This window comes from Cebidichthys violaceus, unplaced genomic scaffold (assembly GCF_023349555.1).
Source record: "Cebidichthys violaceus isolate CVI_PGR_0920_01 unplaced genomic scaffold, fCebVio1.0.p SCAF_4, whole genome shotgun sequence".
Lineage (NCBI taxonomy): Eukaryota > Metazoa > Chordata > Actinopteri > Perciformes > Stichaeidae > Cebidichthys > Cebidichthys violaceus.
The window spans coordinates 12,192,071-12,206,036 of record NW_027176594.1 but is presented as its reverse complement, the minus strand read 5'-3'; the positions used below and the strand labels follow the sequence as shown (position 1 = coordinate 12,206,036).

Sequence of the window (13,966 nt, the reverse complement as noted above, 5' to 3'; positions counted from 1 at the left end):
ATCAGGGCTCATGGCTTCATTAACCTGCTAAAGAGGCCTCTGGGGGGAAAATGAAGGCCTCTACACACCGGTGGTGTTTCTTTTATGCCATTCATTTGCAAGTCAATATGTTTTTTTTCGAACTGTTGTTTTTGTCACAAATACTTTTATGCAGAGCGAGAATATTAAAAACATTCATACAAGAAATTTTGGTGACGCAATCCAAACATGCCAACGACATATCTTACCATACCAACACATAGGACCACCAAAGGACGATGTTCAAGAGCTCCACATCCAACAGCCTACTCATGGCCAGCAACGAAACAGATTCGTCATCTGTTGAGCAACTCATCCTTGTAAACATTGTACATGCAATCCAAAAGTTGGTTTGGAATAATGGCTGAAGTGTTCTTAAAATCATAATGGTACTTTAGTCTGGAGCCTCAAATAAGCATCTAAAAAGCCCAGGAGTTTACCGAGCCGGAAGACTCGCCACGTCCACGCAAAGCAATGTCGCACTTTCTACAAAGTGTTATACAGCTTATAATTCTGACGGTTGTATTGTTCAATGCCACGTCTCTACGCACCGTCAAGATGAGAGGATACGTTCATTGTTCCCAGTAAGCATAACGTGATGGCATTATCTACATGTGATGCACCACTCTGGTGTTTTTCCAGCTGTTCTGAAAGATGTTTCAAGTCTTTAAATCCACTTGCTTTTCAGGTAACCAACCTTTCCTTTTGAACCACTCATGGTTGAATTATATTTATTTTTTAAATCTTTTCCTTTCTTCAGATATGATGAAGTCATCCAGTCGATGTGGACCCAAACATTTTATTTCCAGTTTTTGCTCCAGGGGTAAAGTGCTAAGTCGTACTGTAGTTAAATAATCCACACGGGTCATCTCTGCTGCTGTAACATTAACGTAAATACAATATCAGTCCCTCTTTAGATAGCTAGAATTTTGAACCAGGCTTTATCCAACATTCAGATTAAATAAAATAATGCGGCATTTGCATAATTAGATAGATAGATACTTTATTCATCCCCATGGGGACATTTGGTAAACATTTATTAAACATACATATTCTGAAATTTACATGTAGTAATCTGGGGAGGTTTCATGGTGGGGTCTAATACTTGATTCACCTGTAGTGTGCCATCTTAAAAGGTGACACTGGTCTGTTTTTTGTACTGCTCTGACAACATGATGTCAATGCAGCTTAGCTGTGCCATTTCATGAGGTAAATAAAACGAAGAAGTGCAGTTTCTAATCGGGCTCCATCACGCGCTCTCGTGCTGGTGCACAGGGGGGCAGTGTTCGGTCGTTAATTGGCTCTCTCATGTAGAGCAGGCGGCTGCTGATTGGTCGGCTTTAAAACATCTGTATCCATATCTCCAGCCGCTCGTGTCTCCGGCCAGAAAGCTGCTCGTGACTCAGCCTGGAGGAGAGCTGCCCCTTTAAAGTAATAATACACAGCTTGTGTTGCAGTCAGGCCCACATACATGTAACCGTGTTTCATGGTCTCATTATAAGCGGGGAGGAAAAGTTGCGGGGCCCCGAGGGTGATGAGTGACATGACACTGACACACCGTCCCTCGGCCGCTTACAGACGCTCGTTTCTCGTAGAGGGAGGCACAGACTAATGTTTTTTTTTCTCTCACGAGTGCTTTATTCAAGTAGCCCCGAGGACGTGCGCGCGAAGCCCATCCCACTCCGTTCCCCAAAAATTCACTGCGCCTGCTGGAACGCTGGGCTTCGCCGGCTGCCCTCGCGCTCAGACAGCTCCTGTACGCTCCAGGTATGCGGCTGTCCCTTCAGTAGGCACCGCGGCAGACACAAAGGAAAGTTTTTTTTTCTGTTTTAAGGTGACCGCCGTCTTTCCGCGCGCCGCCCGCCGCGAACACTGCTCCCTGCTCGGATATTCGGCTGTGTGGATTCCACCGGGACGCTTCAGTTGAGCAGTTTCTAATCATATTGACGGTGCGAGGGAAGCGCGAGCAGATCTCTCAACGACCGCCGGATAGTTGGCACGAGACAGCGATGAATGTTGGGATCTCTCTCGCGTGATACGAGGTAGCTTATCCGGAGCCGCAGCAGCCGCCTGTCTGTCGCTTCTATGCATAGCCTTTGCAGGGTCAAGATGCAGTTCCGGACGGTGCTGGACGTGAAAGTCGTGGACGTGGAGAAGAGGCGCAATCCGTCTAAACACTACGTGAGTTGCCCGCCTCATCCTCACCCATGTCCCCCTATTTCCCCCACCGTGTCCCATTCACACGGCTCTCTGTGGCCTGCTCCCGGTCTCTGTGTGGCACCGCACACGGCTGCGTTTAGTCCACTCCATGGAGCTAGCTGCTATGTGAGGAACCAAGCTAAGCTAAGGTGTTGTTCAGCAGGATACCTGCTTATCAATAGGAGTTACTAGCTGTCACAGTTCATCATCACAGATGAGCTGGTCAGGACTGGGTAGCTACTGACACACAGGTGACTCAACATCAAGTTATGACCTGGTAATGAATGTTCAACAATCTCCAGACAGACCTGTGATGTTGGGGATCAATATTCAGTATGTGGCGCTTATGTATGGGCAAAGTATCCAACCTGTATTATTCATGGAGCTGTAAGGTGGAAACAAAACTTCCACAGCCACATCCACACTGAGTTTTGAATCCCAGCGGAACGTTTCATTTATTCAGAAGTAGAATGAGCGTATATTCTAACATGTCATGGGTTCAGATAACAACAAATAATCCAGGTCTATTCTATCATCTTCATCAGTTCAGTGATGATCACTGCTACCTGTCCGTGCTTGACAACGTGTGGAAGTGGACAGTTTTCACACATGTACAGGCTTCTGTTTGTCTTTCCATGAATGTCTAAAATCAAGAGGCGCATGAGAACATGTGCACATGAAGCCTCAAAATGATCTGGTAACCAGTTGCCAAAATTATTCTCACCATGAGTTCCATTTAGTTGTTGTGGAGTTTTTTGATCATATCACATGATCTTCATCAGCAGATGGAGTTGTACACGTTAAAATGTTGGGTTTTTTGCACTCTTTTTGGCTCCTTGTCCGCTTTGGCTTAAAAATTGATATTGTATGTTTGTTCTTGACCTTGGAAGCAGCAGTTGACAAAAGGATCTCACCACTAGGGTCCATTTAGTTGCCGCTGTGGAGCTTTGACAGGCCTCAAACTCCATCTGATAACCCTTTTTTAAACGTACTTTCTTTTACTTTACAGCTTGTGTCATCAATAATTTTTTTAAGAATGTAGGTCACTTGATATTCTCAACATTTCTTATTACCTTCCCGATCCTTCCCTCCTGTGGCCCTCTTCATCAATACTACGCTTGTTATGAGTGTGAGTCTTGTGTTGGGGCTCTGCACTGCTTGGCCCCGGTTCAGGTCCTATTTTGAGCTCATAAACAAGTCATAATAAATGACTTGCTAGTAAGCAATTACAGTCCTGCAGACCCCTTGGGCCCAGCGATACGTGGACACAATTAGCACACTCATTCTCCTTTGGAAGGAGGAATTCGCAGGGCTCCATCAGACCTGCTGTACCTGCTGACTTTTAGACAAAATGATCCAAACAGCACAGTGGATGAGACCATCTAAATACAGTGAAAGTGGCCCCGGTGAAAGTGATACCTGAAACTCTGACACTGTTGAAACATCATTGTAAGGAGCCCCGGGGCAAGAATGAGCCCCCCCCCCCCCCCCCCCCCCCCTTCCCATTCTCTGGGTTTTGTGCATGTACTCTGTCGCCTTTAAGTTCCCATCAAAAACAGAGCACACAGCAGACTCCACATGGCAGCTTAATTACAGTTTGCCTGGAGCTGTTAAACCCACCAGTTCTCCCGTTCTGGAGTACTTCCCCCTGCCCCCAGGTTTGCTGTGTGACAGTTACGTTGTGTTTATTTGATTACACACTAACTTCTCCACAGCCCATGTAAGAAATAACCACGGTCTTTAAAGTGGGTGTCCACGTGGCTTCACGATTAGGTAATGATGTCAACAAGTGCCTCAAGGCACTTGAGTTGATATTGGGTCTTTTATTCCTAAACAAATCTGTGTGTTCAAATGAGAACAGAGAGCCGTCTGAGTGGCTTTGGCCCCGTGGAACGTGTCCACACCGCCTGGTTGGTGACTCAACCTGGTAGAGGACCTAACATTAGGTGTTAAATAGTAACGTTTGTATTAGTCAACCTATTTCCCCACGTGTTTGTGTTTAACTGACTAGCTGCTTCTCCCGGCCTCCAGTGTATGATAGTTAGCATACAAACTTAAGCTAAGGTAATTGCGTCCTGCCTCTAGCTCCATACTTAAAGGTGCTCAATACACAATTCAGAGCATTTCTGCTGCCGCCACACAGCTCTCTCTCTACATGGAGCCTTCTGAGCCGAGGGCTAGCAGCTAACAGTGCTCACAGGCACTCGCATGCACTAACAAAGCATGCACTCAGATGCACTAACATGCACTAAAAGACACTAACATGCACTTAAAAGCACTCACATGCACTAACATAACATGCACTCACATGCACTAACATGCACTTACAAGCACTCACATGCACTAACATGCACTTAAAGGCACTCACATGCACTAAAATACTCTAACATAACATGCACTCACATGCACCAACGTGCACTCACATGCACTCACATAAGATGCACTAACATGCACTAAAAGGCACGCGGGCGGCCGGCTATGTGAGCAAAGAGAGGAGAAGCTGTGATAACAACACACACAGAGAGAGGGAGAGACTTCATTCTCTGCTCTGGTAGACATTACTCCTCCAGATCCATACATAGATGATCGTTGTATGAAAGATATTAATGCTCTGAGTTGTAGGAGATATACATCCTGTAACACATGAAGAATGGTGTCAATGTTTGCACTCTCTATTCCTTAAAACACACACATTGAAAACAAATAATTGTGCTTCTCATGTTAATGTGAGCATCTTCAGTGCTTAGAGACAGTGAATGAATGCTCTGATGTTGATGATATCTACAGGGCTATGTATTTAATGCAACCTGGACTCTTAATGCACAGCTGCTGCTTCCACAGACTGGTTCAGTAATCAGTCCATCTGTGTCATGGGCTTGTGGAGTGGTATCCAGGCCGAGAACAGTTGAAGTGTAACAGGAGCTTCTCAGAGCTGAGCTGAGCTCTGTTTTGGGCTCCTCAGTCTCAGCGGGTCAGTCTGTGGCCTAGTTTCCCTGGCTACCCTGTCTCAGGAGCCAAGGCTAGTCACTGTGGGAAGAAAAAAAAGAGGAAAAGAGGGAGGGAGGGTGGGAGGGGAAACGAGAGAAGACTCAATCTGTGGCACCCGCTGAGTGTCGTTTGTAATGTTTGAAACCAGCTGGACGTCCTTATTTCGGGAGAGGAGGGGCTTTGTCAAAGGGGAGTGCTCTTCAGGCCGCGGGGAGGGGCCTGCATCACAGACAATCTCCTCCTGCGATCGGTACGTTTGCAGGGGCAGGTGATGCCAGAGAGAGCACGGCCATGTTTACTTTAAGCTCCTGTTTCCCTTACAAGTCCCGGTGCTGTAACATTTCATTTTCTAGAGACCGGAGGACTCTGTTGTTATTGGGCACCGTAAAACGTGTCTTCAGAGAGCTGTTCCCCACTCAAATATGTATTTGGCCCATCAAACAAAGAGCGAAAGGGTCCCCGGTCTCAGATGCTCACCTCTAACTGGGAGGCTGATGTGTGCAGAGGTTTACGAGGCCTCGCGACTGTTTGGGAGAGACGACTAGCTGGAAGTGTGTGAGGGAGAGGAGAGAGAAGAGGGGGAGTCAGTTAGGTCCAAGCATAACTCTGACCCTCATACTGACTGGGTGTGTATCTGTGTCACATGCCGGGGGGTTGTTTTCATGGGTTCCGTACCTGATGTTGTTTGTGATTGTGGGACGTTTTATTAGTCTCCTGCAGAAGTCTGAAAGCGTGAAAGTAGCTTTATTTGGATAGCGAGACGTCTCAACAGCTCCACTAGTGATTATATCAGGCAGAAATGGCGATGCTCTGCGGAGAGACTGAGCATGTGCGGGCATCGACGGAGAGCGCCGGCTCTGGTTTCGTTTTTTTTTAACGTCACCGGATGAGTTTTTGTGTGACCGATGAAGGACAGAGAGACAAAGGAGGAGAGATTAGCATGATAAGATATTCTCTTTCTCCACCAAAGCACAAAAGAATGATGTATTAGAAATATTTGATCCACCAGAAAGTACTGCAAGAGTTAAATCATAGTATAATATCTACACACATACTTCAACTGAAAGGGGGCTCTTACACTCTATAGCTGCAGGGCTCACTGGAGACAGATCTGAAAAAAAGAACGGTCGATGACATCACTATGACATCAGCATGAGGAGCTGTGACCATAGAATTCTACAGGCAGGAGTCAGCTTTGTTGCAATACGGGTTCCCTTGAGGTGTGGAACCAGACATGGAGGACTTGCAGTTTGAATGCAGACCTGCTGCGAGGACTTGAGACTGAGACCTCCACTGACCAATTGACACTTGAATTTGACTTGTCCCACATTTCCTGAGACTCAACCTCTATAAGCACATTGAGTGTTTGGACTTCAATATTGCTTTCCTAACTGTGTAAAACAAAATGTAACAAATGAACACATAGATATACATTTACTGAATCGCTATTTATTATTAAGATAACAAATCATCAACTTGGTGAAATGATCTTTAAAATAAACAGGAATCAGGATTCAAGTGAAAACCGTTTGAATGCAGCAACACATTGGTCAAAACTACAGTAATTGAAATAGCAGTAAATGATGTACTGTATATCGTTTATAGAGATAGAATTGAATGGAATAGATGGTATCTGATATTGATGTCAGTTATCATTGTAATGCAGGGCTGCCTCCTCTTAGCTGATGAGTCCACTAAGATCTCTTTAGTCCTCTCATTGTTCTTTATCTGTTTGTTTTTTTTCAGATGATTGACTTATTTACCAAACTATTGAGCACATTTCTGCTGAACACAAGATTTAAAGAGGAGCTTTTGTCTGAGTCTTTGTGGAGGATCTGTGGATGAAGTCAAACAGTGCATTAGTGAACTAAGACTTTCTTCAGTTGAGGACAGCTCTGGTGTAAGGTCATCTGGGCACACCTTGGGCCTCGTTGGAGGTCTGCTAGTTGCCTCATGTTGCTTTTTAAAGTCACATATCAAAGAATTATTCTTGAGAATGCAGTGGACTGGGTTCCTGCTCCCTTAGAAGCAGTGTTTGTAAGGTACACCTGGTTTTTCATCAGTACATGGCCTTCCTGGTCGTTAATCTGATCCAATGAAAATGGTATCATGGTGCACATGACGTGGCTGCTGATTAGACAAGGTTTTCTTCAGCACCCCTGACCGCCCACCACAAAGGCACGGGATTGGTCCATGTTGTGGCTGCAGATAGAAGACCCCCTGTCTTTAGTGGCTGTTCAGAGACCCTCTGCCAAAGCTTATGAACGGAATGGTCCCACAGTTGATTTGGCTCTGGTGACATTGTCGTTGGCTTTGCTGAGAAACATCCCTGAAGAATTTATTAGCTGCCATTGGTTGATGTGGCGAGAAGAAGTGACTGTATTAGACGAGTGAGTATATTTAGGTGGTGGTTCCATGTGGAAAGACTTAACTCTCATGCAAAGAGAATTTTTCCAAGTCAGAGGAGCATGTGCACTTTCATGGTCTGAAAGTATGATGTGTGTCTGTTTTATAGCTAACTTTAAATATAGTGCTTTAGGCGGGGTTCACTGCATTTAGTGGCTAGCTCCACGATCTCCGCCCCACCAAGCTCTGCGCTCTTTTGCCTTCTTCACTTCACAAATCTTGGAGACTGGGTCCTGGCTTTCCTCTGAAACTGTAAGTTATTTTCCCTGTTTGTATCTCTGTGTGGTGTTATGTTCTTAGAGAAATGGCTCTTCAGTCAAAGGGGGAAATAAAGGAAGCTGTATGAATATTCATAGCCTATTTCAGAAGAACATGATGAAATAATCAGAGGTCCAATTTGTTCCGTCGCAACAATTCATGTTTGTCTCTCTGCTTCTGAGCATGAATAAAACTTTTGTTTTCAAGTCCCGCTTCCTCCGTGGGAATAACAGACGTACCAGGTCTTTTCTTGCTATCTGGGACATTCGAGGCCCCCAAGCCTTCTCAGACGTGTTTAGTTTCCCCTCCTCTGTGTTTTTCTGTTTATGAATCCCTTTTTAGACTCCTTTGAAAAGAAAGTTGACATGCCAGAAGATAGAAATTAAGTTTTGACACGTGACTGAAAACTCGACTAGTCTGCGATCAAGAAAATGGCAGAATGATGAAATCTCTTGAATGACAGTAGTAATAGTACAAGTACATCTGATCAAACCTACTCACACTCATCCACAGTGAGTTCTGGTCCGACCTCCTCATTGTTTCCAAAGTGAGCTGTGCTTGTTGAGCTTGTTGACTGTTGGAAATCATGAGATTTTTTGCTTCTCCGTGTGAGATTTCATGTTGCTTCCTCACCCCAAAAAAACCCTCTGCCCTCATGTTAGAATTGCAGCAATGCCTTGTTGGTCCAGACATGCCTGCTGCTGTGCAACAATGTCCTGCAGCAATCACAAGATTCTGCTGGGCTTCTATCTTGATTTCTGTGGTTCTGAAGAACATGGACGATAAATTGGAGACCTGTTGTTGGTGTTGTTTTCCTGCTTATTAATATCAGAATTAGATCAGATTGGAATATTCTTATCATATGGAGTTATCTGCAGATTATTTCTCAACTGTAATGTATCAGCATTATAGTTGCAAGTTTGCAATGCAGATATAAGTGTTTATTAATGTATTTGTCCACAGATAAAACTCCTCATGTGGAGCCATGAGTGGACACATAATGACTGACAGTGTAGTGAATCACAGCTGTAATGATATAAAGTGTGTGTTCACCGTGTTCAATACTTATAGTCCATAGCTCAGAATTAGAATCAGCACACGCATAAATGGAATTTGACTCCGGTTACACATTGCTTCCCATCGTACATACATACATAGAATATACAATAAACAAGAGAAATATAAAAAACAAGGACATTAAAGACAACAAAGTAGAACAGAGAAACTAAACATAAACATTTAACATTTAACTACTATGTACATATAAATATATATCGAGAATATATATGAGCATAAAGAGCATAGAACAACAACAATGACAATGGACACTGGATTCGGGAAATCAATGCAGAAAGGTGATAATAGTGCAAATGAAGATGCAATATGTCTGATTAATTGTTAGTTGTTCATCAGATTGACAGCCAGTGGAAAGAAGCTGTTCCTGTGTCTGGTGGTTTTGGCGAACAGTGCTCTGTAACGCCTATCAGGGGCGACTGGATAAGTGGATAGCAGGGCTGTCCTTCAATCAGAGGATCGGTGGTTTGATAAACCATTTATTAATGGTTTATATAGTGCTAATAAATGCTGTTACCTTTTTGTTCAACCAATACTTGATTGAAGGCCACTTCACACTCACGACTGGCTACACTGGAGCTCTGAGTCAGCGTGTGGGCTGCATGAGAGAGGTGAGGAAGAAGAAGCGACCATGTAGTATTCTGCAATAAAGTCAGTATGTAGAATAAAGTCACTATGCAGAATGAAGTCAGTATTCAGAATAATGTCAGTATTCAGAATAAAGTCAGTATGTAGAATGAAGTCACTATGCAGAATGAAGTCAGTATGCAGAATGAAGTCAGTATTCAGAATAATGTCAGTATTCAGAATAAAGTCAGTATGTAGAATGAAGTCACTATGCAGAATGAAGTCAGTATGCAGAATGAAGTCAGTATGCAGAATGAAGTCAGTATTCAGAATAATGTCAGTATTCAGAATAAAGTCAGTATGCAGAATGAAGTCAGTATTCAGAATAAAGTCAGTATGTAGAATGAAGTCACTATGCAGAATGAAGTCAGTATTCCGAATAATGTCAGTATTCAGAATAATGTCAGTATTCAGAATAAAGTCAGTATTCAGAATGATGTCAGTATGCAGAATGAAGTCAGTATTCAGAATGAAGTCAGTATTCAGAATAAAGTCAGTATTGAGAATAAAGTCAGTATTCAGAATGAAGTCAGTATTCAGAATAAAGTCAGTATTGAGAATAAAGTCAATATGCAGAATGAAGTCAGTACGCAGAATGAAGTCAGTATTCAGAATAAAGTCAGTACGCAGAATGAAGTCAGTATTCAGAATAATGTCAGTATTCAGAATAAAGTCAGTATGCAGAATGAAGTCAGTATTCAGAATAAAGTCAGTAAGCAGAATGAAGTCAGTATTCAGAATAAAGTCAGTATTCAGAATAAAGTCAGTATTCAGAATAAAGTCAATACGCAGAATAAAGTCAGTACGCAGAATAAAGTCAGTACACAGAATGAAGTCAGTATTCAGAATAAAGTCGGTATGCAGAATATAGTCGGTATGCAGAATAAAGTTGGTATTCAGAATAAAGTCAGTATTGAGAATAAAGTCAGTATGCAGAATAAAGTCAGTACGCAGAATGAAGTCAGTATTCAGAATAAAGTCAGTACGCGGAATAAAGTCAGTATTCAGAATAAAGTCAGTACACAGAATGAAGTCAGTATTCAGAATAAAGTCAGTATTCAGAATAAAGTCAATACGCAGAATAAAGTCAGTATGCAGAATAAAGTCACTATGCAGAATGAAGTCAGTATTCAGAATAAAGTCAGTATTCAGAATAAAGTCAGTATGTAGAATGAAGTCACTATGCAGAATGACGTCAGTATTCAGAATAATGTCAGTATTCAGAATAAAGTCAGTATTGAGAATAAAGTCAGTATGCAGCATGAAGTCAGTATTCAGAATGTCAGTATTCAGAATAAAGTCAGTATGCAGAATGAAGTCGGTATTCAGAATAAAGTCGGTATGCAGAATAAAGTTGGTATTCAGAATAAAGTCGGTATTCAGAATAAAGTCGGTATGCAGAATGAAGTCAGTATTCAGAATAAAGTCAGTATTCAGAATAAAGTCAGTATGTAGAATGAAGTCACTATGCAGAATGACGTCAGTATTCAGAATAATGTCAGTATTCAGAATAAAGTCAGTATTGAGAATAAAGTCAGTATGCAGCATGAAGTCAGTATTCAGAATAATGTCAGTATTCAGAATAAAGTCAGTATGCAGAATAAAGTCAGTATGTAGAATGAAGTCACTATGCAGAATGACGTCAGTATTCAGAATAATGTCAGTATTCAGAATAAAGTCAGTATGCAGCATGAAGTCAGTATTCAGAATAAAGTCAGTACGCAGAATAAAGTCAGTATTCAGAATAAAGTCAGTATGCAGAATAAAGTCAGTACGCAGAATGAAGTCAGTATTCAGAATAAAGTCAGTATTCAGAATAAAGTCAGTACGCAGAATAAAGTCAGTATGCAGAATAAAGTCAGTATTCAGAATAAAGTCAGTATTGAGAATAATGTCAGTATTCAGAATAAAGTCAGTATGCAGCATGAAGTCAGTATTCAGAATAATGTCAGTATGCAGAATGAAGTCAGTATTCAGAATAAAGTCAGTATTCAGAATAAAGTCAGTACGCAGAATAAAGTCAGTACGCAGAATGAAGTCGGTATTCAGAATAAAGTCGGTATGCAGAATATAGTCGGTATGCAGAATAAAGTTGGTATTCAGAATAATGTCAGTATTCAGAATGAAGTCAGTATGCAGAATGAAGTCAGTATTCAGAATGAAGTCAGTATTCAGAATAAAGTCAGTATGCAGAATGAAGTCAGTAGTCGGTATGTAGAATGAAGTTGGTATGCAGAATGAAGTCAGTATGCAGAATGAAGTCGGTATTCAGAATGAAGTCGGTATTCAGAATAATGTCAGTATTCAGAATAAAGTCAGTATGCAGAATGAAGTCAGTAGTCGGTATGTAGAATGAAGTCGGTATGCAGAATGAAGTCAGTATGCAGAGTATGCAGAATGAAGTCAATATTCAGATTGAAGTCAGTATGTAGAATGAAGTCATGAGATTAGATGAGGAGATGTTCATTGCTCGATGTCTGTCACTGCATGGAGAACGGCAGCAGCCCAGACTGTTCTACTTCACTGGGAGTGTTGAGGAGTGAATAGAGTCTATTTTGGGGACCAGGGGGGTATTAGGTTTAAGCTTGATATTTTCAGCATGGGCAGACCATGGATGATTGTTGGTTGTGTTTTCCACTGCAGCTGTCATTACATACCCATCTGCTTCTGGGGTTTGGATCTTTTCACTGAGTCCACATCTTCCAGCCTGGCTCTCATCGTGGGAGGATCGTTAGAATTCATCCTCTAGGCACATGGATTTCTGCATCAAATTGAATGACAATCCATCCGATAGTTGCTGAGACATGTCACTCAAAGACACAAATGTCATTGTCGCATGGTGGCTCTACAGTAAAAAGTCAGAGGATCACCAAAGTCCCTAGGATTCATCCTCTGGGGACCACGAATGTGATCACTAAATTTGAGTGACTGATGGACATTTTAATCCACAGAGCCACACCACTAGTGTGGATAAAATCGGAATATTAACCAATATGGCTTCTTTGGACTTTTTTCAATAAAAAAAACCATTAGGACCACACACCCGAAAAAGCTGTGGGGTAGCCGCTCCAGTCCCTCAGAGGCGTGTCCCTCTGAGTCATTTACACAAGTCCCTATCTAACAGCATAAAGGTATGTTGGCTATTTGTGCCAGTGAGGTCAATGCTGGCCTAGAATGAAGCTCCACATGACGTGACAACGCCTCAGCCCCGAGTTATCTCTCTTTGTGCCCTTCAGTTCTCTGAAACGCCCTCTCATCTCTTTAATAGATGCTCTGTTAATGAACTCTAAAAACAGCTGTTTGCTATCCTCACAAGTCCCTGTCACAAAGACACTGGGAAACATTGCTGACTGTGGCAGCGAGCCATTTTTTACTTTAGTGATTTGAGTAATTCGGAGGTTCCCCGGGGAGCATATTTTCATAGGAATGAATGCCAAAGCCAGTGGCTGTGGTGACACCCCACCGTGCGAGGAACAAGTTTGTGAGTGTAGTGTGACAGTCACAGCTTCTGGATGCCAGGAGTGTGCTGTGTTTTGCATGGGAGGGAACATACTGGGGTGGCTCCTTGCCAGCAGCAGCCGAGCCCCTTCCAAGCAGCAACAAGGCCTTAACCCATTGGCGTTGTAGTGGAACCTTTTTTGTTTCAAGCTGCTGCCCTTCGTACGTCGGGGTCTTTCACTCCCTCTCGTTCACCGGGGCTCTGCTCGGGAGCCTCTTGGCAGGTACAGAGGGGTCGTAGTGACAGTGTAAGATCAGTCAGAGGTGGAGCCTGCTGGAGGACGGAGCAGCAATGCCTCACCAGGGAAACGCGTTGCCTTTATTTAATCTGAATGCTGTACAAGAGGCAAAGCCAATGGTTTCTGTGTGTTCACGGCTCCTTGACGCTAAGTGGATTTCTATTTGCGCTGTGTCTGGGCCACTTAGCTGGAAGGCTTTGGATGGGTGACAACATCTTGTTTTATTGTAAATCACTTCATAATGGTTATTTTAGCTGCACGTTGAGTACACGCCAGATATTTAACAGCTTTGAAGTGCAAAATATCCGAAAACCCCATAAATGCTTTTTGTTTAGGCTGATCCGGCAGCAACGGTGGAAATATGCTACTTTGAGTGTGTCCTCACCAGAGACACAGCAGCTTGAATATTTCAGGCCTCTTGTAGTCGTGCGTCATACCTCATTTGGGAAGACACTGTCAATGTGGTCATGCAAAGAATTAGCATCGATGATTTTTAGTAATGGAGTCACAGGAGTGTCTCGAGGAATCTTCAGCCCCACATCCATGAGAGTGAGAGAGTATTAGAACAATACAAGCTTTAGATTAGATTCTGGAGGTGGACCCAGTTTACTCAATGTAACTAACCCTTCACAAGCTTGCAACTTAATGTTATGGAACAA

The 13,966-nt window shown here is 42.8% G+C and overlaps 2 protein-coding genes across 12 annotated transcripts in view; both read left to right on the top strand.

The window, feature by feature from the left end:
* stn1 (STN1 subunit of CST complex) overlaps positions 1–373 on the top strand; it is a 6,561-nt gene extending 6,188 nt beyond the window's left edge. For 2 of the 5 annotated variants that reach the window (XM_068726529.1, XM_068726527.1), the window contains one exon: positions 1–372. This exon is cut by the window's left edge and continues 411 nt beyond it. The gene's annotated coding sequence lies outside the window, so the exon portion shown is untranslated. The other 3 variants (XM_068726528.1, XM_068726531.1, XM_068726530.1) reach the window with 3 other exon arrangements.
* Positions 374–1,714: 1,341 nt separating this feature from the next.
* Positions 1,715–13,966, top strand: part of sh3pxd2aa (SH3 and PX domains 2Aa) — a 94,006-nt gene continuing 81,754 nt past the window's right edge. For all 7 annotated transcript variants that reach the window (XM_068727790.1, XM_068727787.1, XM_068727786.1 and 4 more), the window contains exon 1: positions 1,715–2,199. In XM_068727790.1, coding sequence (XP_068583891.1) covers positions 2,104–2,199 — 96 coding nt within the window. In that variant the 5' untranslated portion in view covers positions 1,715–2,103. The remainder of the gene's footprint in view (positions 2,200–13,966) is intronic.